General features: G+C 47.4%; 1 protein-coding gene across 4 annotated transcripts; it reads right to left on the bottom strand.

Annotated features, from left to right (window-relative positions):
* Positions 1-467: 467 nt before the first annotated feature.
* On the bottom strand, positions 468-27362 carry ZFYVE16 (zinc finger FYVE-type containing 16). 4 transcript variants are annotated; one of them, XM_071580174.1, is made up of 19 exons: positions 27136-27362; positions 23534-23680; positions 19582-19690; positions 17266-19406; positions 14573-14669; positions 13581-13757; positions 12660-12796; positions 10354-10723; positions 9055-9177; positions 8810-8965; positions 7977-8201; positions 7037-7119; positions 5036-5140; positions 4467-4617; positions 4217-4297; positions 3537-3699; positions 3065-3170; positions 2493-2657; positions 468-2221 (listed from the first exon to the last, which is right to left on the bottom strand). In XM_071580174.1, exons 3-19 carry the CDS (start codon positions 19649-19651, stop codon positions 2060-2062), a joined length of 4512 nt encoding a protein of 1503 aa, XP_071436275.1. In that variant the 5' UTR covers positions 19652-19690; positions 23534-23680; positions 27136-27362; the 3' UTR covers positions 468-2059. The 4 variants fall into 4 exon arrangements, with proteins under 4 accessions (XP_071436275.1, XP_071436278.1, XP_071436277.1 ...); XM_071580177.1 differs by lacking the exon at positions 13581-13757; XM_071580176.1 differs by lacking the exon at positions 23534-23680.
* Between the last annotated feature and the right edge of the window lie 328 nt (positions 27363-27690).

Below are 27690 nucleotides of genomic sequence, written 5' to 3'. Positions count from 1 at the left end.
ATGCCCTGCTGATGGCACATTGCCCCAGTTCCCCCATCCCACAGCTGCAATACCAAAGCCACACACGCAGCCCCTGCCCAGGTGCAGAGCCTTCCCTGAGCACCTGTGGTGTTGGCTGGGGCTGTGCCCCGTGGGGCAGTGACTGATAATCCTGACAGAGGGGCTGTGCTTAGGAATTCCCAGCTCTGACTTGCTGTGTGCAAACCAGGGCACAGAAAGGGCAGGTGTTGTGCTGTGTGTGGCACACACTGAGCACCAGGGCCTGTGCAGGGCTGAAATAAATGGGCAGTGTCAGTGAGAGTGGAATTACTGCCTTGTGGCACACTGAGTAATGAATCTGAACTTTTGTGGCACGGCAAGTAACAAAACTGAGTTTGTGCACAGCATCAGGAGTCAGCAGAGAGCGGCAGTGACAGGACAAGCCTGTGTTTTGGTTTTATTATAAACAAGAGACACAACACCACAAGCACTGTAGGTAACTTTATTGGTCATTACTGAAAAGGAGTTAGTAGAGGGCCAGTGCCAAGAGGCAGCTGTAGGTTCAGGTGCCCCTGCAGACACCCCTGGGGCACAGGGCACATCCGCAGCCCCCAAGTGCTGCTCAGCCCCGAGGGCCCAGCTGGGTTTCACCAGGGCATGTTCTGCTCATGCTGTGCATGGCGTGGGTCCAGCCCTCCTCCAGAAGGGCAGTGTCTCTGCAGAGTCAGCACAAAGAAGCTGAAATGCAGCTCAGTTCCCTCCAGGGTAAGATCGTGAAGCCTGAACCCTTCTAGAACCGATGTGTTAAAGCACAGGTAACAGAAGAGCAGGTAAGGTTAAATTACAAATTGTTTTTGATAGAAAAACATAGAATATCCCCTATTAGCATCAAGAAGGCATCGAAGTTTTAATACTTTCATTATAAAATTGTACCAGCATTTCTACTAAAAACAATATAGATCTCATATATATTTAGTTTTGGTTCTGTTACTGATAAAACAGTTTTGTGGCAGTTACCAAACCCCCATGTGGTTCCAAGAACCTCAGTACAAATCACATACATCACAAATACATAAATAGATCTAAATGACCCAGTATCAAAAATACATACTATGCAAGAACCTCAAGTATACTAAAAATCCCAGAATGGTTGGGTTTGGAAGGAACCCAACACCCCTACCATGGGCAGAGACAGCCTCCACTAGAACTGATCTGTTCGTGAAAATTCACACTTAATACATCCACTGTCCCTGAAAGTAAGCGTGGCTACTCAGAGGAGGCAAAAGCAGCAGACAAGAGCAGAAAAAACATTGAAGAATTATTGTCTGACTTATTGCTACATGAAGATTCCATCAAGGGTAATCTGGTTTTTTTAAAAATCCTTAAAAGGTCAAACTGCATAAGGACTTTAAAACCAGAGTAAAGAAAAAAAAAGAAAGCACTTCTTAGAAAAATAGCATCCATTTTAAGTTAGATAAAACCTTATAAACACAGCAAAGCAATCAGTTGCTCCACAAAAGATTTTTCAGAGCATATGTTCCTGAAGCAGCATCACATCCCCATGTTCAGGACCTCACCCACAGAGTCTCCACCAACACACTGCAGGGCTCTCCCTGCCCTCACACGCAGAGCTGCAGAGGGTTTGTGTCTGACCCTCAGAAGGGCAGGGAGTCAGCTCTGGGCCCGCTGTGCCCCAGGGCTCAGCCCCTCTTCAGGTGGGAAGCACTGGCTGCAGGGATCCCCTATCCCTGCAGCAGCGTGTGGTGCCACCCCTCTGAGGCTGGGAGGCAAGGGAGTATGGCTTGGAGTTACACTGCACACAGTGAGTGCTGCAGCCCTGGAGAGAGGAGCACAACCTGCCCTCTGCTGCACCTGTATTAAGTGTAAACTTTCAGAACTTTAGGACACGTTACGAACTACACTTCTTTTGTGGTAGAGCAACCACAGGGGGTTAATAAAACAGTTTGAAAAGCTATTAAAACACAACAGGTTTAGAAATTTTAACATTTTTAGTGTTTGTAGCATTAAAACTTTGGTGTTCAGATCTAGCAAAACAGTATATTGCCTGTCATCAGCCTCATCAAAACAGGTGCTCTGTAATGAAAAATATTAATTCCATTTTCAGTGGTAGAGTTGTAGGATCTGACATTCCACCATGAATCACGGGAATCAGAGCACTGTCCAAGTCATTCAGATAGTTCTGTGGAAGAAGGTGACCTCCAGATCCAGCTAAATATTCAACCTAGGAGGAAAACACAGTAATATTGGTATTAATTAACACTTTTTGTAGGAACAAGACCATGCTAAAGGTGCAGTATCTCACTGCAAGAATATTTCAGCTGGCACGAAGTGACAAAATAGTCACTAAGGCAGCATCTTCACCAAATCCCATCCTCTGTTGGGGTCTGGGGTGGGGCAAAACTCTTAAAAACGTTGAGGGAGAGATGCAGGGTCTGTACAGAGGAAGCTGCTCCAGTGGGAATGGGGGTCTGCAATGGGAGGGGAAACATTACCATGTCTGAGTCAATGGAAACTCTGAGGCCTATCTTGTTCATCCCAGTGCTTTTCAGGGTGGCAAGGTGAGGGCAGAGGGCAGAGCTACAGGCTGTGCCAATCTCCTTAGCAAAGTGGTGAGGAGCAGCACTGGGGAGCTCATGGTCCCCCACAAAATAGTAAACCTGGAATCAGAGAAAGGGGAGGACAGTCAGCAACAGAGTCACATCCCACAGAAAGGATAAGGAGTAACTCAGCACATCAGAGCAGAGCAGAGCAAGCTTTGGCAGGCACAGCACCCAGGTGTGTGCCCAGGTGTTTCACCTGTTCAATCACAGCCCCTCGGGCCCAGGGGAATGCCTGGGCTGTGCAATGAGAGATCTGTCAGTGCCAGCAGACCTCAGACTTTTTCAGGGGAGAAAAATGAGAAGTCTGTAAACTCCCCCAAGAACCACAGAGAAGGTTCTGCCTGTCAGTGTGGCTATTCATCCAATCAGCCATGATTTTTAGTAGTTCAGTTAGTATGGTAACTTTACCACTTAACTATTGAAAAAGGAGCAAGAAAGGCTCAAGAATAATGTAATTCACCAACCTCAGTGCACTTCAAAACTTTTCCCTCTCTTCTGAAGTCTCTGCCTTGTGGTGCTTTTTCACTCTGAGTTCCTTCCATTGATTTTCCATCAACTGAGCTTAAAATTCTGTGGAAGACAATAGTATGATTAATGATTAAAACAACATTTTATGGTTTAGATTGAGTCACTTGCATGAAATAATGTTTACTCATCCTTAAAGAGTATTTAAGCAGCCTTACAACAAAATACCGTACAGGGCTTGCATCATGAAAATAAAGATGCTACAAAAACAAATATCCTAAATAAAACCAATATAAAACCAATAATATAAAATCGATCTTGCAGGTTTAACAAGCTATAAACCATTTAAGGTATGGAACATTTTCTTTCAATAAAAATACATCAGATTAATTTCAGGATTAATTACAGGCAGAAATCTGAGCACTGGAAACAAGAATTCCCTAAGATGTTCTGCTCTGGCAGTGCATTTACCCTGTGTTTGTTCTCTCTTCACTCTCCACCCAGCAAATATCCACATATTCCTTCACGTCCTCTGTGTCTGCTTTCCCACAAGTGATCCTGAAGTCCTTCTTGTCCCTCAGTGCCTGACGAAGGCCCTCCATGGTTTCCCGTGTTATTTGTACCATTAGCCCATCTAGAAAAAATCCAGTTCAAATCCCAGATTATCTACAGGAAGAGCAGCTTTTCAGAGGAATCTTGACTTAGAGTCTAGTGGGACCAACCCTGCCCTACAGCTCACTGGTAAAAGCTCAGAAGGATTCCATCCCCCAACTACAGCATTCAGTGTTACACGAAAGAGCAAGAAAACCTTTCTGTCAACAGAACAAAGACTAAAACATCATTCTTGGAATAATCTTAGGTTCTTTTTTTCATTTATGTGCCAATATATGTATTTCAGCAATATGGCAATGAAAATCGCTCCATAAAGGAGAGACTTGCACTGACTGAAGAGAGTTAAAATTTCATGTTTCATAACAAGTAAATGAACTAACAGGTATTTTTATACAGTATTTTGTTTGCAACAGGTTTCCTACAAAGCTAAAAAGGAAAAGTTTAGCTTACTGAGGACATAAAGACCTTACACATAACTGGTGGTACATTTTTTTTCCTAAGTTCTCTTAATAGGAGAACACACAGAACAAACTTCTTACCTTCAACTATGCTGGATTTAGCTAAAAATCCTGAAGATGTTTTTAAGGCTCCATTAAACACCACAAAACTTGCACCTGTCACTAGAAAAAGCAGGAACAAAGTGAGCACCAGTTGGTATCACTCATTACTAACATCCCACTTGCACTCCTTCTCACACATGTGTCAGTGTGACACCAGAGCTGCATTCTCCTTGCAGCCCAACAGTGAATTCAGAGCAGAAATGTGGTTTTTCTTCACCAGAGCACTCACCTTTCCTGGGCCGTCCCGTGGCACTGATGGCCTGAGTGTGGTACAGGCCGTGCTTGTTCTGCACACACACCAGGTGAGAATCTGCCGCAGTATTAAAACTTGCCCCAATGCTAATTACATGTTCATTAGAAGAATTTATCACCTTCATTACCTGTCAACACAAAAACTGTCATTACACTTACAAATCACACTTAGTGTTAATGGGGTTTGCTGGTTGGTTTTTTTGGGTGTTTTTTAAGTCTTTAGCAAAACACCATCATCAGGAAATTCCTGAGACAGAATCCTTGGAAATCCAAGCTAAAAGACTTTGAAGAAAGTGCTGATTTTTCAACACTTACCAGTTGTCCTAAATCCCACTGATCATTATCCACCTTCCAGCATAACCAGGAAGGAAGGAAGTGTGAACTCACACAATTTTATGCTCCCCCCATTACACATTTAGGTCAGTATAAAGTTCAAAGAGGATTTTTTTAGCGAAGAGCTCATGGTGAAGTTGTGACTGGCATTATATGAAAAACAAGGACTAAAGCAGCTTGGATTAGAAGGCTAATCAAGATGGGTTCACTCACCTCATTGTACTTCCTTAGGGGTATTTTAATACAGCTTCTGCCCATCTCCACGTGAACAAACAGGTTGTCTATGGTATGCAAAGTGTACTGGTAATTTCTAAGGTCCTGTAACAGACAAAATATTTACATTAACAGAAAATTAATTATTCTTTTATCTTTTATAACGAAAAATCATCTAGATAAAAGTACTTTACATACATCTTTAGAACTTCTGAAAAATAATGACACTAAGAGTGGCTAAAGAGTTAGTGATCCTTGTTTGCCTACTGGGATGTGTGACAGGATGATCCCTGTTTGCCTACTGGGAATGTACTCACAAATTCATAGCAGGACAAGGTAGTGACTTATTTAGACTATGGCTACTTCATACAGGTTAGAATTTCAGTATTCTAGGGAAGGAAAACCTTCAACACCCTCCCTCTCTTGATAGCAAAGTGAAGCAGGGAAGGCACTGTCTCGGTGAGTCTGTGTGCAGGCTCACACCCTGCCCTCTGCAGCTCCAGCTGGTTGATTTGTACACTAAATATACTGCACCATTTCTTACACTGTTCTCTGACATCACCCATCAACTCACCCACTTCTGCAACACTCTGGGTTTTTCACAGAACAACATTAGGCCTGGAATGGCCTTACTTGCCTTCATGAGCCCAGCTGATAAGAAGGTATAAACAAGCTCTTTACCCCAGCTGAGCCAGGCAATCAGTGCCTTCCTCAGTCAGCCCAAGAAGGGCATTTACAAACACATCTCAGTGCACTACACATTTCCACACAACAGGCAGGTTTGAGCAATAGTGAGGATGTGAATCACAGGTGCCCTTTGCCCCCAAAGTCACCACAGCCTCAGTCACTTGTGTGGTGAGGGGTTTTGTACAACCTCTAACTGAGGATTTGCATCAGAGATGCCAAGGCACCACCAAGAGACTCTTGCTGCCATCTGGGGATTAAAACTCCTGCCCAGCAGAACATCCTCCCACTGCTTCAGGCTGACACACACAGCTGTGAGGGGGAAACCCAGTGACTCTTATCCAGCTGAAGAGAAATTCTGCAGAAGCCCCTTCTGCAGCAGCAGTCTCACAACAGGACTCCTCAGAATGTGAGGATGCAGTTACACACTGGCACTGCCAGGTCACCCATCAGGCTGGGAGCCAGCTCATGGAATTACAGTGTAAGATTCCTGCATTTACAGGGAACACTGTTATTCACACAGTGCATCTCCCCCCACTGGTTCCTCAAACAACAGCCTGGACACCAAAAGGTTCCAGGTCCCTCTCAGCTGTGATGGCCTCGAGACACTCACGAGGGGGTGCAGAGGCTGCCTAAATCAGATGTGCAATTCCTTCCATGGCCTTACCCTCAATGTTGTGATGAAAAGTGCCCTAAGTTCTGTGTAAGTATTAGAGGAGGAAGGTTACTGGCCAGGAACACAAGATCACTGCAAGTTTAAATCAAATTGTTTGGGTAACAGAGGAAAAGCCTCCATGGGGAATGGCAGGAATTCCAGACTTGACTTAGTCTTATGATTTTGCCAAAAAAATCCTTCACAAAGGACAATCAGGCTGATTAATTGGGGTAAGGTCAGGTTTGTCTGGCAAAGTAATTGCTCCTGTAGTTAGTCCACAGATCTGCCTGTCAAAGCTTTCTTCACATTTAATACTGTCAGACTTAAGACCAGAATTCAGACTTCAGACCAGACTTTCTGCACCACAGTGATGCTTGGAGGAGAAAAATGCACTTGAACACTCATTACTACCCACTTCAGTGCACATGTCAGCATTTCTCTCCATCATTTAAGGCCATTCCTCACTACCAGAACTAATACCTGGTGAAACAAACAGCTTTCCTAACTCACTCACCCTGTGTGTAAGAAGTTTCCAGTCCAGTATGAAGAACAAAAACAACTGCTTTTTACATTTACCAAACCCCACTGCTTTCAAGGTTCAGAATTTTGGACATTTTGCATCATTTAAATTACAACAGGAAGACAATAAAACATTTACTCACAACAAGCAGATTCATAATCGTGTGCCCAATCTCTCCAAAAAGTGGCTTCCGGTGCCTGTAACTCACGACAGGAGTTGGATAGGCTGGAGACAAGGAAGGAAAAGGGGCATGTTCAGCTATCAACAACTCTAAAACTTGCTAATCCAAGTATTTACTTAGTTTATTTTCAGCTATGTTTCCTAATCTCATTATCTGAGCAGCACATCAAGCAGAGCCTCTCCCTAATTCCCTGTCAGGGGATGTCCCTCAACCACTGTGAGATGTCCCCACCCAGGGTTAAACCCTTCAAAACTGGCCAAAACCCCAAAACACAGAGAGTAATTTCACAGGAGAAGGAAGAACAAAGCAGCCCTTGTCACCACACAGAGATGGGCCTGGCTGGCAGCGACCTGTGGGCTCCAGAAACCCCTGAACAAGACAATATTTACAGACCTGCAGCTTCTGGAACGGTGGGATCCTGCCTTTCTACAGGCCTAGTTGCTTCCAGTGAATTACTAAGTTATCCTTACAGGTTATCAATACCTGTACTCAGTTTATGAAGCAGTAATATCCTGCCAACATACTTAATCTCAGTAATTTAATTTAAAAAAAAACCCATTTTGTTACAGAGTTGTAAACTGGGCTTGTGAACAGTTCACACCTTTTTCCTGTGATGAAAAAAGTCAGGCATTTTTGTATCAGGTTTTTTTTAACGTCAGTTTCTTTACATGAGTTTTGGTTTCTTAGCACTCTAATCAGCTAAGGAAAAACCCAATCAAGTCAAGGGAGTCAGTCCAGCAGGACAATGAACATTCCCAGCTGTCTCAGCCGGTGGCTTCCCATGCCAGTCTTACACAAAATACTGCAAAGATGATTTTAAACATTTCACTTGTCTAAAAAAACCTTGTATTTTTCAAGGGGAACTCAACATTTATGCAGCTACTGAAAGTGTTAAACTCACCCCCATATTCTGCTCCCAACCTCAACATTAAGCGGATTGGAAAGACTTTAGCCCACGGTATTTCCAGCTTATGGATGAGAATGCCACACAGAAAAGGCTTATCTGGGAGAATCTGAGCATCGAGTTTCTGGAAAATCGGTGAAACAAACAGGAATCCTCCATGCTCTTTGCTACTGAGAAAGTTCTCAGTAAAAGTAATGTTCTCCATGTTTCTTATGAACCTTCCTGTAGAAAGAGGGACAGAGTTTGCAGGTTGGGGTCAGTCAAACATCAGTGCCAAGAGAATGTGGTGACCAGTGACCTCTTGCCAGTCTGTGGTGGGTTTCAAACCCTCCTGAAGTCTGTCACACATTCACACCCAGAGAATAACTGCTCTGTATCTCACAACTAAATGAACTTGGATATGAAACTAGGTTTTTGTCCAAACAAATTCCAAAAATCCTAAAGCGTTCAATGTTCTGGCACACAACAACTGGGGAACTTCCACCAACAGACCTAAATATATACATGCATGAGCACTGCACCTCTACAAACACAGTGCCAGATACTCTTAAACCACAGACTCAAGGGCTTGTACCCAGATCTCCAACACAGTGCAACTGAACAACCACAAAAAACCTGCAAACAGGATGTTTACAGGGGTATAGGAAACAAAGAAACTTAAATGCTTTTATTTCTGTTATTTAGAACTCAAGCCTAACACTGCAAGGTCTTGCATCAGAATCATTAGACACTTACAAATTCTTCAAGAAAAATTACATATCAACTTTCAGCTTTAAAGATCTGCAAGAATATACTATAAAATACAATGCTAGACCTTCAAAATGACATACCTTTCATTGCATCCTTGTAGATGTCAAGAAACAATTTGAGTATTTCTCTGGGGAAAACATCTTCCTCTGGCAAACACTGCAACAGAATGATGATTTCTGCCTGACCCAGACCATGCAGGCCGTTTGTGCAGAAGCACCAGCACCTTTCTGAGGAACCTTTGAGAAGGGGAGACACCACAGGACACTGTTGTACAGTCAGAAAAACAAGGCTGCACTTAATGGACAAGAAAATGTGCAGTACTTACATGTCATCAGCCTGACATTGACAAGCAGGTTTGCATTCAGAATGAAGGTTAAAGGAGCAGGACCTCCTTCCCCAAGCAGTGAGGTGACCTTTTGGTGGGATGGGTGTTCCTCCACCACGGGATCTAAACAAATCAACACACAGTTTAGTGCAACACACCAGCCAACAACTCAAACCAGGCATTAGTTCACAGCACATGACATAGAATCACAGAATCACAGAATGGATTGGGTTGGAAAAGGCCTCCGAGATCATCAAGTCCAACCCTTGGTCCAACTCCAGTCCCTTTACCAGATCATGGCACTCAAGTTAAAAACCTCCAGGGATGGTGAATCCACCCCCTCTCTGGGCAGCCCATTCCTGTGTCTGATTACATGTTGTCCCACCGTCCTTCCTTAAGAGGGTGCAAGTTTTTCCAGACTTAGCTACAGATTAACCAATGGACAGCTGACCCTGAGATTCAAGGAACACGTAACACTGAAGCAGCAGCTTCCAACAAAGGGGCAAACTGGGGCTACCATTGCTTTGGAAACCATGGCCAGTCCTGTGTGCTGGCTCCTCATGCACACACTGGCACTGTTGGGTACCACTGGTGGGCACAGACACCACTGGAACGTGCCCAAACGACAAAGCATTCCTGTCACAACACAGTGATCCTGTTAATGACACGTGTTCCATCATCCAGCAATCCGGTATGCAACACATACATGACACTAACATTGCATCAGAATGCAAATTACATGCACTTGAGTTCAGATTTAGAAATCTGGCACCAGGTGACTTAAACTCCTCCCTGGGAGGGTGGGCAGGCCCTGGCACAGGTTGGGCAGAGAAGCTGTGGCTGCTCCATCCCTGGGAGTGTCCAAGGCCAGGTTAGACAGGGCTTGGAGCACCCTGGGCTGGTGGGAGTTGTCCCTGCCCAGGGCAGGGGGTGGGACTGGGTGGGGTTTGAGGTCCCTCCCAACCCAAACTATTCTGGGATTTTGTGGAATAACCAAACCAGGGACAGGGACACAGTGAGTGGCTTCCCACTGCCAGAGAGTAGAGATAGATGGGATATTGGGAAGGAATTCCTGGCTATGAGAGTGGTGGGGCTCTGGCACAGGCGCCCAGAGCAGCTGTGACTGCCCCAGCCCTGGGAGTGTCCCAGGTCAGGCTGGATGGGGTTTGGAACACCCTGGGCTGGCAGGAGGTGTCTCTGCCCATGGCACGGGGTGGCACTGGCTGGGCTTTGATGCCCTTCCCACCCAAACCACTCCGTGATTCTGTGACTAAATATGAACAATTTTCCCAGTTTTACCTTTCCCTCTGTCTCCCAGTGCCAGCAGCAGTGGTGGCAGCTCATTCCCGTCGGGAAGGAGGCTGATGTCCCTTCGCACACACTTCTCCACCCCACACAGGGCTCTGTAGCTGGAGGGACCAACAGGCACATCCTGTGCCGTTTGATCCCCTGCACTGGAGGGGGACTCTGCAGCCTCTGCAGCAGCAGAACAGTCCTCAGTTCCTGGAGTTATGGATTTGTAACAAGGTGCCCCCTCACTGTGCCCTGGGACACCCTGCTGTGCATCCTCTGAAGGACGTGGTTCCTTCATTCCTGTAATGGTATTAATTTCCTCCTTTGGGCTTTGATGTACATCAGTTAATGTGCTATCTTCCTCTGGGTTTGCTGCCTACAAGGAAGAAATAACAAAAACAACTCTACGTTGTCTTACAACCAGCTAAACTTTCATTATATTCATCCTAGAAGCAAAAAGTTAAGGAAAGCCATCACACATGCTGAGAGTGCATTTCCTCCTAACAAGAAGAAAGCCACCAAAACTCTCCTTGATCTTCTTTGTTTTTATGTTTGGGAGTTACATAGGTGAAGTTTCATCGTTAATTTATTTGTTTGGTAACACAAATGGTTGTTGCAGCACAGACAGTCAGATGTAACACAAGCAACACACCAGGTACCCCTTGAGGACTCTGCCTGCTGCTGGTGTTCCCGTCACACCTATGAACGTTGCCATCACTTGGATCAGCAGCTCAGGACTGCACATGTATTTCTCTTCCTACCCTCTGCACCAATCACTGAGTCCAGCATTTCACAGTTTGATTAATTTCCAGCTTGGAGTCAAACCTGTGCTGCTCCTCCACTGAGATGGGTATGACAAGCTGTGACCACGGGCACATCAGGATTTCAGCTCTCATGACAAAATAAAACAAAGAGAAAACCCCTGAGAGGTGCCCCATCAAATGTGTCAGACTTCCATTCTACCTCCATAGGGAAGACTTTGTACTGCAACAAGAAAAACACTCAAAAATTCTATGGTTGCTCTACAGAAGCTCTCCAGTGTCCCATCAGCTCCCAGAAAAATCCTCTGTTTAATGAATACACTGCCAGAAAATAAAAAAATAAAAGGACACCAACCCCAAAAGTAACACTCCCCAAACACCCAGACAGGAACATGAATTCTGGCCAGTAACAGAATTCTTCTCCATGAATTTGCCTGCTGGTGTTTCACATCACTGGGTACTTCTGATCTCCACAGTGAGGATTTTGTGATACTTTTGTTTCAGAGCTGCCTCTGGTGGTTTTGTCTGAGCTTCTGAGACTGCACACAACAACCACCAACCAACTGTATCCCACTCACTTTATCCCTGCTGCTTTTAGTTTCAGGCATTGCTCATCCTCTGCAAGTGAAAATGTCCTACCCTGTTCCCCAAGATGTGAGACAGGCTACACCTTCTAATCACTGCAACCTTTTTGAGTCCTTCCTTGTTCAAAAGAATTCACATTTACTATTATCTGATCTTCACAAATAACAAGTGACTTACATGCTATGTATCTGGTAACGATCCAGGTCCTCCACATACAAATAATAATGATCTGGCCTCTCTTTTGTTTTGTTTGTTTTGTATTTTGAAAACTCTTGAGTGCTGTGAGAATCATGAAATTTATGTTATCACTTGAGACAGCACTTCAGAGCTCTGTTTTATTTTAAAAAGACTTCAGCTGAGGAATCTCTCCAAACCTTTCCACAGCAAACTCACACCTCTTCTTTGGACTTTTCTTGTCAAGTGCAGCTACTTCAACACCACGAATGTGATCATGGTAAAAAAGCCACTCCCCCTCTCAGTTCAGTATCAGTTCATGTTAGAAGCAATACACAGATTTTGCTGCACCCTATAATGGAGTATTGCAAGGCACTGAGCAACTTCTGGCTAGTCTAATCCAATAGGAAAACTACAGCAAACCACTGGAGAAAAAAAGAAACCAACCCAAACTTCTGCTGCAAGCCCATTGTTAGTGACAGGTTTAGAACTGTGGCTGAGGTTACCTTCATAAAAACAGTTAATCGAGGGCTGTGTAACAAAGACCTGCTTTGGAAAGGTTGTTTTTGAACTTCACAGACACCCCAAACCACACAAGGTTTTCCTAGAATTGAAAATGACTGCAGAGTTTTCTAACACAAGGACTTCACAGCCACCTCCAAAACCCCACCCAAACACTTTCTCAGACTCCAGGAGCAGAACTCCTGCTGTGGATGTGAGGGGTGCCCACCAACAGCCAGCAGAGGTGCCCAAAGGTAATCCATGCACATTCACACACTTCCCAACTCATACCACGTCAGGGCTCATGGGACTCAAGTCCTGCGACGACCTCTTGGCTCCAGAGGACAGTTTAGTCGTGTCTGCCACTTCTCCATTGGGCAAAATGCCATCTGCAAACCAGACCCTCCTCTGCTCTCTGGGGCACAGCCCTGGCAGGGTGAGAAAACAACAACTGCACATTATTGCACTGCTACAGTACCTGAAAGGGAGAAAAATTCAGTCCCTTCTTCCCCACAAATATAGAGAGAATCTTCTTACTGGACTTAAGCAGAGGTAGAGTTTGGCACCAGCCACTATAAATACATGCAGAAAAATCTACTTGTGAGAGCTGCCATGTTACAATTAAATCTACCAAGTCCTATCTGAGGAAGGGCACTCCCTCAATCACCCCTCTGTACTCGCTAAGAATGATGCTCATATCACAGCTAAAAGATGAAATACACTCTTAGATAGTTAATTTATCACTTTGTTCATAAATTTATTTCCACTGAAGAAGGTCAGATGTTTCAAAAAAGCAGAACAAAGACACTATTTAGCCAGTAATCATTTGTATTTACACAGAGAATGAATCTCCCTTGTGACTTCTCCCTGAACAGCTACTTTTTGTTTGTACTGTGAGACCTGCGGTCACAAGCCAGAGATCTCCCAAGAGACATAAAAACTATAAAAGTAACAGTTACACAAAACGATTTACAATATAAAAGAGAGGGCAATGAAAAAAGTAACATCCACATTTCATAAACAGAGATTTAGGACCAACCTGGACCTGGCACCAAAGCTGGGAAGTGAGAGTAACTGTCCAGTACCCCCATTCAGAGAGTTTACATTCCTCACAAAAAAATACATTGAAAATACATCAAGTACAAATCCAAGATGCAATAAGCAACTCTTTCCAAGAGACTCTGAGAGTGCTGGATATGTTGGTGTCTGTACCTTCGATGCCAGGCTGCTTGAGAGCTGAGATGGGCAGCAGTGCAGGGGGGGAAGCAGAGCTGGCACTGCCGGGGGTCTGGGCCCCCTCCACAGGGGCAGCACCAGGGGAGTGTTCAGAGCAGACACTGGAACTGGGGACAGGACCAGTTGGACTCATCATCCTTTCAAATGCCTGTGCTGAAAAAATGTGGTTAGTTTTTAAGATCTCATTTCATTTGCAGGGTGGTTTTGTGAGTGGGTTTTCTTGGCAGAAGCAGCACAGTTTGAGATCTAGGTAAGAAAACTGCACACTCAGGCGACTGCAAGGAAGGAAATTTACATTTATTTTCTAGCTGTGTGTTTGCCAGACTGTTGTCCTGACAGAAACAGACCCCCTGCACCTCTTGGAGCTGCTGCAGTGACCCCTTGGTGCAAACACAGATCACATTCATCAGCTCAAACTCCACTTAGGTGGTGTATTAAAAATCCGACATGTTTTCAAGCTGTTATTTGAACATTAAACAACAGAACCTCAAGTTTCTTCCCCTGATATTTCCACAGGCACTCATGCTTGGCTTCCAGCTAGGAAAAGGTTGTGTGATGGTTCAATTATTGCAGTGCTGTGATGTGACATGTGAAGACACCATGACAGGAAGGTACAGAAATGGGCAATTGAGACGTGAGAACAGGCAGGGGCAAGGCCTTGAAACACTCAGGTGGTTTCTGTGGAGGCACAATCACCTTTGCTAAACTCCTGTCACAGATGACCCAACAGTGTATCTTCATATTTAGTCCTACGCAGTTAAAAACTATGGGATTTTTTAATAAAAATCATCAACTTGCTACCTAAAGTTTAAAATAAGTCCAGCTTAGAGGCACAATTATTCCCTTCATCCCTCCACCTCTGCAACAGGAAAACATACACCAATTAAAGTAATCAAGCTTCCCAAAAAGAAAAAAGGATAAAAAGGTACTTTACTAGTTACTGCAATTACTCAAAAAAATCTTTTTACCTTTATTAATATCATCATAGCAGCCAGTACAGACTCTTGCCTCCTTCTCCATGTACTGCAGTTTGCATTTTCGTTTGCAACAGCCACCACAAAAAACCTGGATCAGAAAGGATTGATTGAAATACTACAGACATACTGTGTGGCCTACAATGGCACAGCAATTAGAAGACTCCTCTGAGAAAGACACTTGTTTCATTCTAACCCATCTGTAACCTTGCACTGAAGCCAAGAAAAAAAAAAAACCCTGAGAACAAAACAACACAAAGCAACAACAGAGGGCACGACTGACATTATATTAAAATTGTTATCTGGGGTGATGAGAAGAATTCACAGGGTCACACCATTGTTACGCAGACTCCAGACTACCAGCCTTTACAAAAGGTCTCCTGAAACCTTGATCTGACCCTTCTACCACTGACCAGAGTTCAGTAAGTGGAAAGAACACTTAATGTCTTCTACACTCCCAATCACCGTCAGGGAAACAAAGTGGTGGATGAAGGAAAAAAAACCCAAACAGTGGGGACAGCAAAAAAACCCAAGTTATTACAAGTGAACTCCTTTAAAATGGAAAGTTCACTGTAAAAACAGCAGTAATTGATGGATGCACCATGAGCTCAAAAAAGAAAGTTTTTGAGTGGTTCTGCATTAGTGCCACAGGTGATTTACCTCAACTGAAAACAGGCATGCTCAGTGCAGATGTTAACAAAGCAACTGAGGGGGATTAATTGCTAATCAGTTACAATCCATCTTAGGCTTCACATGCTAAAGCAGCTCAATCCTCTGCAATGGGTGTTCTCCTCATGCCCCTGGTGACACTGGGACCCGCAGAGGATTAATCCTAATGCACCCAAATGGGACAGACCAAGGAACAGGGAAAGGAGGTGGAGATGGGGCTGCTGAGAGAAGGAATTGATGCTGGCTGAGCTGGGAAGAGGCAGGACACAACAGACAGACACCTCAGCAAAGGGACTGCAAAGCTGTTTGGCCTCACAAGGGCTGCACTGGGAGACAAAACAGGGACCACCAATTCCACCCTGCCCTTCAGCATGGAACCCAGAATCCATCAGTGCTGCCAATTTCACTGGTGAAAATACACGTAGGATCGTAGGAATATATAAAATTGTCTTCCAGTTTAGTCCACACAGGACGACTGTGAATTCCTACTGGTTTCCCCTATGGCCCAAGTGGCTGAAAACACAACACACAACAGCTTCACAAGGAATGTCTGGGGTTTTTTGTAAGATTAAAAGTTCCTACTAAAAAGACAAAAAGTCTGACAAAAAGTTAAGCTACTGCACTCTGAGAAAAGCTATGCCAGAGTTACAGCTGCATAGCACTGCAGCATCTGTGAGGCTGAAATGACCCACACTGTGCAGCTTCCTGTAAATAAAACCAATATTTACACTTCCTTGGAGCAAGCTGAAGGGACTCAGATCTATTTAGTGCTCTCCTAATGAACAGACTGTGATGCTTCCTCTAATTACACTGTTGTTTGGCCAAAAGCCCTTCACTCAGCACATCAACAGCTGCAAACAGGGCTGTGCACTGAAGGGTCTTCCATCCCCATCTCCACACAAGGTACAAAGAACTTCACATAAAAGGTACAGGAGGAACCCAAAGTCAGTCAAGCATTACAACTAAAGTGGAACCCACTCTGAAGAATGGCACTTTAAACCACCACAGAGCATCAGCAGGATATTCCCGCAGTAAGTTCAGTGAGCTCTGGGTTGGCACAATGAGTTCTCCTTTTCCTGGCACTCAGACCTGGATTTTAGTTCACACCCACTGCAATTGACTAAACAAGTACCGAGCTTTGAACACACAGTGCTAGAAAAGAGGTGGGGGAAAAAAAACTACCAAGCCTCTCCAGATCTTCTTAGCACTGGGATGCCAAAGTGCTGACACTGTCTTTGCTCTGCCTCCTCATCCCTAAAGCTCACAGAGCAACAGTGAACAGTAAGTTCATTAGAACTGAGAGTATTTCCATTTATGCACCACCACAAGTGTAAGGCACAGCAGCTCCCAGGGGAATTCTGAATTCAGGGTAAGATGTGGCATCATTTACCCACTGCAGAAGACCTTGGGCTGAAACAAGTTCTGCAATTACTTGCTTTGTTGGTCAGTCACACACTTTTCCCCTGAGATGACTTCCCTGGAAAATCACATATCTAAACACACAGGAGGACAGATTTAGGGTATGAATCCTTTGGATTGGTGCTGCTGTTACAGTTTCTAATGGAATGCAATCCTCCCAGGTTTATGAACAGGGTTCCACAGATAACATAACCACTTACCTGAATTCTCAGCATCACCTCAATTCTTTAAAACTTAAATACCTAACTTAAATTCTTTCCAGATGAATGGGCTGCCCACAGAGGGGGTGGATTCCCCACCCCTGGAGGTTTTTCAACTGAGCTTGGCCGTGGCACTGAGTGCCATGATCTGGTAAAGGGACTGGAGTTGGACCAAGGGTTGGACTTGATGATCTTGGAGGTCTTTTCCAACCCAAACCATTCTGTGATTCTGTGATTCTTTCACTTTCTCTGAAGTGAAAATAAAAATTATTTTTTGTTAAATAAAATAGTTTTGAGTATGGAAAAACTGTGTCAGTCTTCTTTCCTTTCTGTGCTCTGGTTATCCCTAAGTCAGAACCATCTCCTCCCATCCACACAGGACCCCTCTCCCCAGCTCACCTTCCCACAGGCCCGACAGTGGTGTCGCCTCTTGGTGAAGGTGAACTTCACCTGGCAGCTCATGCAGTTGGGGGCCTCAGAGTCTGGGACCCACAGAGGCTGCTTCCAGGGCAGAGCTGCAGGGGCTATAGGGGGCTCTGTGTTCTCAGATGTTTGACTTCCTCCAGCTTCAGCGCTGCTCTCCCCAGGATCAGCACTCTTACCAGCACTGACACTGCTGCCTGAGAAGGGAACTTCTGGGGAAACAGAACCGTGTTCCTGGTTTTCTCTCTCAAGTACATTTGTTCTGTTTGGTTGTTTCTGACCAGCAGCTCCTTGGGAAAGGCCAAGCAGCTGCTTTGGTCTCGCACCTTCAGTATGAACATCAGAACCCAGAGCGTCACTGCCACTCTCAGTCACCTCCTGACCACGGGACACGCCGGATTCTGCTGCAGGTTCCAAACAGTCGGCAGGAAGAGAGGCTTTAATGTGGCTGTTAATGCTCGTTGTCCCCTCCAGTTTTGTTTGCATAAATTCTGCAGCGACGTCTGTCAGACCCAGGCTGTTCACATCTGTTATATTTCCTTCATCTGTATAATCTTCTATTAAGTTACTATCGTTGTCTGAACTCTTGAACACCTTGGACTGCAGACTTTGTCCATACAAGAAATCGTCAAGTTCAGCATCGCTTATTAGAATATCACTTCTAATAACATCCTCCTCCACAGCAAAGTCAGTAACTGGGCATGTACTTTCATCAGAGAAACTGTCCACACCACCACCATATGGCTCAACCTCAAGGTCCAGAAAAGCAGAACCAAAAGCTTTGCTTTGTTGAGAATCCCCACCCTCAGTTTCATTCTCAGCACCGCACTGCTCTCCACCCCCACTGTCCTCCACAGTCCTTCTGCTGATCTCAGCTGAATGTTCTTCCTGCTCATGCCAGGCAGTGTTTTCACAGGATTCCCTGCCAGAGGGATCAGTTTTAGACCTTCCAGCGTGAGCAGCTACAGCATCACTAATCACCTCTGCCATTGCATTCTGAGGTAGAGGACTGACCTTTCCTTCTGTTAAAACCAATGAACCACACACAGACACAGGAAGACACGATAGAGAGGTCTGTACAACCTCAGCTGAAACACACGAACTGGAAACACTGCTTAGTATCTCACTGCTGTTAAGCTCTTCACTATGGACATCATCTTCTGTGATTTTCTTTTCCAACTCTACGTCACCTTCTGTCTGACAGGAGGAGCCTGGTAAAACACAGTTCCCAGGTAACATTGCATGGGTTTTGTGCACCTGATGCCTCTTGGGCAGGTCTGAAGGCATGGATTCAGCATCACTCCCATCTTTTGGGTCCACCTTTCCTATGGCATTTCCTTGGTGTGTCTCTTTCCTTATTGCAGAGCAAGCCCTGTCATCCACTGGGTCACACGGTAGTTTTTCACAGGCTCTCTCATCTTTGGGACCATTTGCATTTGCACTCTGTGATGCCACAGGGACACACTCAGTATCAAGGTGAGCAGTTTGTTCAGGCTGATCAAGAACTTCCCTGCACTTTACAGGTTGATCCTTGCATGGGTCTGAGATCTCTCCTGCAGCGTAACCGTCTGAGTTTAGAGCTGAACGATTGATCTCCTCTGTTGTGGGACGCCCTGGACCCTGCAGCACTGAGTGCCCGTCACTGTGCTCTGTGCTGGGGGCACCCCTGCACCCAGGTGGTGCCACACCAACAGTGACAGCTGTGCAGGGCAGGACAAGGCCAGCGGACCCCTGGCTGCACTGGCAGCCATCCTGCTGCAGCCCCTGAGCACCCTGGCGAGCAGCGGCCGCGTGGATGAGCTCCGCGGTGTCACTGACGAGGTCACACACCGGGACGCTGCCCCTCCTCGGGCAGGAGAGCTCGGCCTCGCTGTCCAGAGTGGAGAGCAGGTCGGGGCCGGCCACGCCGTGCTCCCGCAGCGCTGAGTGTCCCCGCAGCGCATCACTCGCCCCGGCGTGGCCGGGGACAGCCGTGTCCCCCGGGGACGGGCAGCTGTCCGTGTCCTTGGGCAGCCCCGGCGCCGGGAGTGGGCGCTGCAGGCACCCCGGCGGTGAGGGCAGGGAGCGGTGCTTCGGGTCAGAGGCGCCGGGAGGGGCTCTCAGGCAGTCACACTCATCTGTGGAGAGCAAGGACAGGGCACAGGCAGAGTCTGTAAGGCTGCTCTCTTTTCACTCCCTCTGGATCCCATCTACGCATCAATACAAGCCCTCATTCAGCACATGCCACTCTCAGACTCCACGGTCACAGCCACGTGTGTGACCAGATGGAGAACAGGCCGTGCAGGAACTCACCCGTGCTCTGCTCGAACTCATCCAGCAGTTTGTCCAGGTCACACACTGCAGCTCTGAAGTAACTGTCCATTCTAGTCTCAGTCCCAGCCAAGCTCTACTCTTCTTAAACCTGAAACGAAGAACAGGGTCACACCACTTTGCTGCTTACAAAGCCCAAGTGTCAGAGATCAGCTCAGCTGGTTCAAAGTTGGCTCTAACAATGCCAAGGTGATGGGTTCAATCCCCTGTGTGGGCCACTGACTGAAGAGCTGGACTCGATGATCCTTGGAGGTCCCTTCCAACTCAAAATAGTCTGGGATTCTGTGAATTTCTGTAAGGTGGTTTTTTTTGGTGTTATTGACACCTTTTCTCTCTCTCCATGTAAACAAAGCCTAACTACAAACAGGGCTACAGCCTCTCTGGACCCTCGGTATGCTCCACAAGGTACTCAGCCCTCAAGAACTCCCTTAAAATCCTGAAATTGAGGCTGCCTGACAAAAGCATGTACTATGGCATGGCAATGTCAGCAAGTGTAAAACCAGAATGGGTATTAGGATCTTCTGGTTTGACTCTCTATACATCTTAAGGCACACTGTTCACAGGTAAAAACCTAAACAGGCCATTACTACCCTTCAACATAAATGAACAGCTTGTTCTCAAGTAATGATTATTATCAAATAATAATAAGAACTAAAAAGTCGAGCATGGTAATCCAGGTTATCATTTCTATTCTATTCAAAACACAAAACCAATCAAACTTCTTTGAGCAAGCTGAGGGGACTCAGGTCTATTGAGTGCAATGTCTGGAAACCACAGCTGTGCAAGTCTCTCTAGTTCTCCTTTTATCAGTGCCCTCAGTCTGCTCTGGCTGACTCCACACCCCACCCAATTCAGTGTGTTTTGACTGTTCCTGGAGGGTTTTAAACTGAGATTGGCTGTGGCACTGAGTGCCATGATCTGGAGTTGGACCAAGGGTTGGACTTGATGATCTCAGAGGTCTTTCCCGACCCAATCCATTCTGTTATTCTATGGATGTGGCACTGAGAATCCACCACATCTTGATCCAACCCCACTGTGATCACCAGCCCGGGGCACAGAGTGCCCCGGGCTGGTGATCACAGTGGGGTTAGATCAAGGTTGGACTTGATGATCTTGGAGGTTTTTTCCAACCCAATCCATTCCATGACTCCATGATCTGCTGCTGCTGCTTCCAAAAGCTCAGAGACCAAACACTCAGATCCTCCCACATCACTTTTGCCACCCTCAGCTACAGATCCATGTCTTTCTCCTTCCCTGAGGTCCAAGGTTTCCTTTCAGTGGATCCTTCAGATCAGCTGCATTCACCTGCACTGACACGTAATTATTCACCACATGTGATGTAATTAACACAATAATATGAAGTGACAAGAACACTTTAAGGCAATGTGAAGTTCAGAGACTTGCAAGGGGTGACACAAATAGTGCACAGCAGGGCAGGACTTTGTGCCCACCCAACCCCAAAAATGAACAATCTGAATAAACCATTTTATTTATATCCTCTTTGCAGGAGGGCTCTGCAGAGGGATTTAGAGACTTGAGGGATGGGCTGATTCCAATGGGATGAAGTTCAACAAGGCCAAGTGCAGGTCCTGCCCTTTGGCCACCCCAACACCTGCAGTGCTCCAGGCTGGGCACAGAGTGGCTGGAGAGCAGCCAGGCAGAGGGACCTGGGGGGACTGAGGGACAGGAAGCTCAACAGGAGCCAACAGTGTGCCCAGGTGGCCAAGAAGGCCAAGGGGATCCTGGCCTGGATCCAAACTAGCGTGGCCAGCAGGCCCAGGGCAGTGACCCTTCCTCTGGACTCTGCCTTGGGGAGGCCACACCTTGAGTGTTGTGTTCAGTTCTGGGCCCCTCAGGTCAGGAAAGAGATTGAGGGACTGGAGCAGGGCCAGAGAAGAGCAACGAGGCTGGAGAAGGGACTGGAGCACAAGTGCAGTGGGGAGAGGCTGAGGGAGCTGGGGGTGTTCAGCCTGGAGGAGGCTCAGAGGTGACCTCAGCACTGTCTGGAACTGCCTGAAGGGAAGTTCTGGCCAGGTGGGGGTTGGTCTCTTCTCCCAGGCACTCAGCAATAGGACAAGGGGGCACGATGGGCTCAAGCTCTGCCAGGGGAAATTGAAGTTGGAGAGCAGAAAAAAATTCTTTGCAGAGAGAGTGCTCAGGCATTGGAATGGGCTGCCCAGAGAGGGGGTGGATTCCCCATCCCTGGAGGTTTTTAACCTGAGCTTGGCCATGGCCCTGAGTGCCATGATCTGGTAAAGGGACTGGAGTTGGACCAGGGGTTGGACTTGATGATCTCAGGTCTTTTCCAACCCAATCCATTCTGTGATTCTATGTCATTAATTTGTCACAGCAAGGGTGTCACAGTCACCACAATCCAAGTCTCTCACAGATGTTTGGAGGGCACTAAACTCCTTAGTGCCACTGTTCACTCCTTGAGTGCAGCTCTTGCCTCCAACAATCACCTCATTTTGTGACCTCTTGGTGACTGGGGGTTACTTCAATTAAGAGACTTACAGGGAATCCTGACAACCAATTTTGAACTATGCATAAATGCACATTATTAGATTATGATGCTAAAGAAGTAGATTAGGGTGCATTTGTGTTGTGCAGCACTTGGCCCACTGACCTCTGGAAAAGGAAAGAACTCAAATAAAAGAGCTGCAGAACTGAAATTATGAGCAAATATTTACATCTACTTAACACAGAGTAAAATCACTTCTTCAGAGAACTCATAAAACCATCACACCTCAGTCTACTGAGCCAATAACATTGTTACATTCTGTTAAATCTGGTTTTGAAATAGAATGGTTCCATTTGACTTAATGAAGCATTTTGAGTAATTAACCTGACTTTTAATAACTACCATATTATTCCTGTAATCTTACTACCCCTTCTTGAAGTTTTTCACAGGTTTTCAGCCTTTCTACAATACAGGCCTGAACTAAAAAAACCCAAAATGCACAACAAAATCAACGCCCCCAGGCAGGGCAGACCAGCAGAACTCCTTTAAGAATTACACCTCTAACAAAAGAATTACACCTCTAACTATCAGACACCAGGACTATGTATTTTTTCAAGCAGGCAGAACTGTTGTCTTATGAACATGTTTTTTTCTATAGCTCTGAATTCAATCACTAAACACTCTTCAAACTGGTTCAAAGATAAATTATTTTCAAAAAATAAACTATTAAAACTTAATGCCTATAACTTTATCTGAGGCATTAAGTCAAGTCCCTAACACTGCAAGAGTTGTCCCAAACAACTTCAGGCTCTCACCAGCTCCATTTTATGGATTGTTTTTTTCAAAGTAGAAGTAACTTTTAGCAATCACTGCTGTTAAAGGCTGCAAGCTTTGAGATTAAGATAAATTAAATATTTATGTACCAGGGGACTTGAGAATAGAATAGCAGTCCATCACAAAAAGGGAAAATAAAACTCAGAGCATAAAAAGTGCTACAAAAAGCACTCTGGATGTGCCATTTTCCAGGCAAACATTTGGAGTGTCTGAACAGACTCACCTCAGTCTGACACAGTCAGACCCACTCCCAGCACAGACACACAGACCCGCCCCACAAGGCACTAATTAGCAGTGCCCCATAAAAGCTGTCACTGTGAAGGCCAATCCTGTGGCCAGAATGGCTGTGCAGCGACTGTGAGTGTGACAGGGCATTTAAACACCCCCACAAGACCCTTTTTCACAGCCTTTGTAAGTCACTTTTCCCTTCTAAAAGGCTCCAGAGTTCAGAGTCAACATTCCACTGGGAATTTCTCAACACACTCTTACTTAAAGGAAAAGGTACCACAAGGCTGCTGGACACAGAGGGGCCAAGTTACAGGAGGGGTATCTGGGTTTTCCCAGACACATTCTCTCTACATGGAGATAGTTCTCAATGCTGTTAACTCAGAACGAGTAGGTTAATTATTACCAACTAACCAGTTCAAGGTCTGAAGACAAGCTGCTTTTTGGAGTTAAGAATCCCTGAGAACACTCTTTGAGGTGTCAGCACACCTGGGCACTCCCAGATCCCCAGACTGGCACAGCTGATCACCCGGGCAGAGGCTGGGCCTGCTTCTCATGGACCTGCTGAAACAAGGCAGGATCAGGGTCAGAGACAGAGACACACAGGCCTGTTCAGAGACACACAGAGGGCACACAGGTCTGTTCAGAGACACACAGATGGCACACAGGTCTGTTCAGAGACACACAGAGGGCACACAGGTCTGTTCAGAGACACACAGATGGCACACAGGTCTGTTCAGAGACACACAGAGGGCACACAGGTCTGTTCAGACACAGACACAAACACACAGAGGGCACACAGGCCTGCACAGAGCTAGCCACAGCAGCCACCCTAATCTGGGTACCAGGGGAATCTCACTGCTCACTGCAGAGTCACGTTATTTCAGCTCCATCCGCGTTTAATCATTCCATTCAGCCTGACCACAAAGCTGCACTGAGGCTGCCATGCCCAGGACTGACGCAGGACTGAGGTGGATTTTTCCAGCAACCACCACAACCAGAAAAAACCTCTGGTGTGAACACAATCACCCAGCAGGGAGTTCACAGTGCCACAGGAGTGAGGAGCTCATGGAGCACAGTCTGTCTCCTCTCCCACTTTATTGAAGGGTATTTAATGACTTAATCACCAGTCTCTTCCGTCCCAGGCACTCAGCAACAGGACAAGGGGGCACGATGGGCTCAAGCTCTGCCAGGGGAAATTGAAGTTGGAGAGCAGAAAAAAATTCTTTGCAGAGAGAGTGCTCAGGCATTGGAATGGGCTGCCCAGAGAGGGGGTGGATTCCCCATCCCTGGAGGTTTTTAACCTGAGCTTGGCCGTGGCCCTGAGTGCCATGATCTGGTAAAGGGACTGGAGTTGGACCAAGGGTTGGACTTGATGATCTTGGAGTTCTTTTCCAACCCAATCCATTCTATGATTCTGGATGTGGCACTGAGTGAGAATCCACCACGTCTTGATCCAACCCTACTGTGAGAATCCATCACGTCTTGATCCAACCCTACTGTGATCACCAACCCTGGGCTGGTGATCACAGTGGGGTTGGATCAAGGGTTCGACTTGATGATCTCGGAGGTCTTTTACAACCCAACCCATTCTATGATTCTCTCAGCCCCCTCCCACACCCCAGCACCTCAATCCATCCAGGCTTGAGGCTGTACAGACACAAAATTTAAGTGTACAACTGCCCATGGAGCTCACCAACAACCAACCCCATGGAGCAGCTCAGTGCAGCTGAACAAACGCAGTGTGAAAATCTCATACAAACCTAAAATGATTCTTGCTGAGCAAGACAACTTGCTATCCATCCCGAAAGCTGCAGCTGCTGCTGCCACAACAAGTTTATGAGCTGGATCAGGGAATGAAGACAAAAGTAGCAGAAGTTTTCAGACACCTCAGGAACAGATTATGAGACACACCACAAAAAACTTCCTTGGCTGAAGAACAACATCCTCTTGGTTCAACACAAACCCTTCAGGAGGACAGAACTCCACCAGCAGTGTGATGACATTGCCACCTGCACCACTGTGACAGCCCTGTCCCAGCATCACCTGCAGCTCCTGGGGATTCTCCTTCATTCACCCACACACAGAAATTTACTCCTCTGAGTGGAAAACGGCATCACTGACCCCACCAGGGAATCACAGACTCCAGCACAGCCAGATTTGGAAAGGCCCTCTGGAGCCCCCCCAGTGCCACCCCCTGCCCAGGCAGGGGCATCCCCAGCAGTGACACAGGGCCGTGCCCAGGGGGGCTGCAATGTCCCCAACAGGGACACTGCACACCCTCCCTGGGCAGCTGGGCCAGGCTCTGCCACCCCCATGCAAAGCAGTTCTGCCTCATGCTGGGGGCACTGGTTGTACTGGAGTTCATGGCCATTGCTCCTCGTGCTGTCCCTGTCCCGCTGAGCAGAGTGTGGGACCTTCCTGTGTCACCCCTGGAGATGTTTGTGTGCAGTGATGGGTCCCCTCTCAGTCTGCTCCTCTCCAGACTGACCAGGCCCAGCTCCCGCAGGCTCTGCCCACCAGGGAGATGCTCCACAGCCCAAACCATCCCTGTGGCTTCCAATGGACCCTCTGCAGCAGCTCCTGGTCCTTCTTGTCCTGAAGATCCCAGAGCTGGACACAAAGCCACAGTGGGGTGGGCCCAGAGTGCTGTCTGAGCAGTTCTGGATTCCCAGCAGTGCTGCAGAGTCCACAGCAGCACAGTCAGTCCCCCCAGTGAGGAACCCACCGGCTCAGCTGGGCAGGCACAGCCCCACACACTGCCCAGGGCACCACCACGGCCCCTCCTCCTGTATCTCACACTTACTGTGAGCATTAATTATTCAGCCTTAGAGAATGAGCCATGAATGGGGTTGCACCAGGCGTGCCAGTTCCCTCACCATTCCCATCTCCTCTGATTTGCGTGATTAACGAGCAGTGGTTCATTAGGCAACCTCACCCCAGGGCACTGACAGCCGTGGCACTCGGGGGGGGGGGTGGGGGGGGTGGGGGGGGGGGGGGTGGGGGGAAAGAATGCTCTGCTGGAGCCTCGATGATGGCAGGCCTGCAGTGGCACCACACCCAGAACAGCTGGCACCCTTTAATGGGCTGAGCATTGTGCTTTACGTGCTCCATGTAATACTCCAGGTATATACATTATACTCTATATACCGTGTATATACTCCATCTATCCTACATATCTTCTATATAGCCAATATAACACTTCCTCTAAGTATAAATAATACTCTATATACACCTATATACAATCCATATAGGCTATCACAGACTGTAGCCCTGTTTTTAGTTAGGCTTTGTTTACATGGAGAGAGAGAAAAGGTGTCAATAACACCAAAAAAAACCACCTTACAGAAGTTCACAGAATCCCAGACTATTCTGAGCTGGAAGGGATTCCCAAGGATCATCGAGTCCAGCTCTTCAGTCAATGGCCCACACAGGGGATTGAACCCATGACCTTAGCATTGTTACAGCCAAGATTTAACCAACTGAGCCAATCTCAGGGTCAAATACATAATACTGTTTGCATATAAACTCTACATATGGAATATAATACTGACTCTACGTTACAAAGTACAGTCCCTGTATAACACCTTCTCTATATAAGCTACCCTACATATCCTGTATGTATCAAACCGAGCTGAACAGCAGGAAGTCAAAACATCAGGATTATGCCCAAACCCACGGGGCAGCCTCAGACACAGCCCGGACCCCCGGGCTCGCAGAGCCCCGTGTGTCCCCCCACCCGAGCTCTGTGTCCCCCCACCCGGGCTCTGTGTCCCCCCCACCCGGGCCCTGTGTCCCCCCACCCGGGCCGTGTCCCCTCGGGTCGTGTGCCCCCTCACCCGGCGGCTCCGGGCCGTGTCCCGCGGTCGGTGTGTCCCCTCGGGGCCGTGTCCCGCGGTCGGTGTGTCCCCCCGGGCCCTGTGTCCCCCTCCGGGCCATGTCCCCTCGGGCCGTGTGTCCCTGGGGCCGTGACCCGCCCCGGGCCGTGTCCCCTTCCGAGCCGTGTCCCCCCTCACCCGGCGGCTCCGGGCCGTGTCCCGCGGTCGGTGTGTCCCTTCGGGGCCGTGTCCTCCGGTCGGTGTGTCCTTCCGGTCGGTGTGTCCCTTCGGGGCCGTGTCCCCCCGGTCGGTGTGTCCCCCCGTCGGTGTGTTCCCCCGGGCCGATGTCCCCAGGCCGTGTCCGTCGGGCCGCGCCCGGCTCGGGGCGCGGCTCGGGCCCGGTTCTGCGCGCAGGGCGCATGCGCGGACACGCCCGCGCGTGGTCTTTCGCCGCCCGGCACCGCCCATCCTGCGCATGCGCAGCGTCTTCGCGGCCCGTCAAGCCCGCGGGCGGGGCCTGGGAAAGGGGCGGTGCCGGAGCGTGATTGACAGCGTGGGCGGGGCCTGCCGAAGGGGGGCGGGGCCGGCAGTGACTGACAGAGGGGGAGGAGATAGGGGCGTGGTCTGTGCGGTGATTGACAGCGTGGTGGGAGGTGACTTGGAAGCGTGGTGAGAGCTGTGACTGACAGGAGGGGGCGGGGCCTCAGGTAACTGAAAAATAGAAGGGGCGGGGTCTGTGGTGGGCGTGGTCTA

This window comes from Pithys albifrons, chromosome Z (genome assembly GCF_047495875.1).
Source record: "Pithys albifrons albifrons isolate INPA30051 chromosome Z, PitAlb_v1, whole genome shotgun sequence".
Lineage (NCBI taxonomy): Eukaryota > Metazoa > Chordata > Aves > Passeriformes > Thamnophilidae > Pithys > Pithys albifrons.
This window is presented reverse-complemented; position numbering and strand designations above follow the sequence as displayed.

Excerpts from the sequence above, each read along its gene's own strand:
- ZFYVE16 (XM_071580174.1), bottom strand. The coding sequence starts at position 19,651 with ATGGACAGTTACTTCAGAGCTGCAGTGTGTGACCTGGACAAACTGCTG. Across the intron at positions 14,670-17,265 it reads ACTGTCGGGCCTGTGGGAAG|GTTTTTTGTGGTGGCTGTTG; the intron begins GTGAGCTGGGGA and ends TTTCTGATCCAG. Across the intron at positions 3,700-4,216 it reads TAAATCCAGCATAGTTGAAG|ATGGGCTAATGGTACAAATA; the intron begins GTAAGAAGTTTG and ends GATTTTTTCTAG.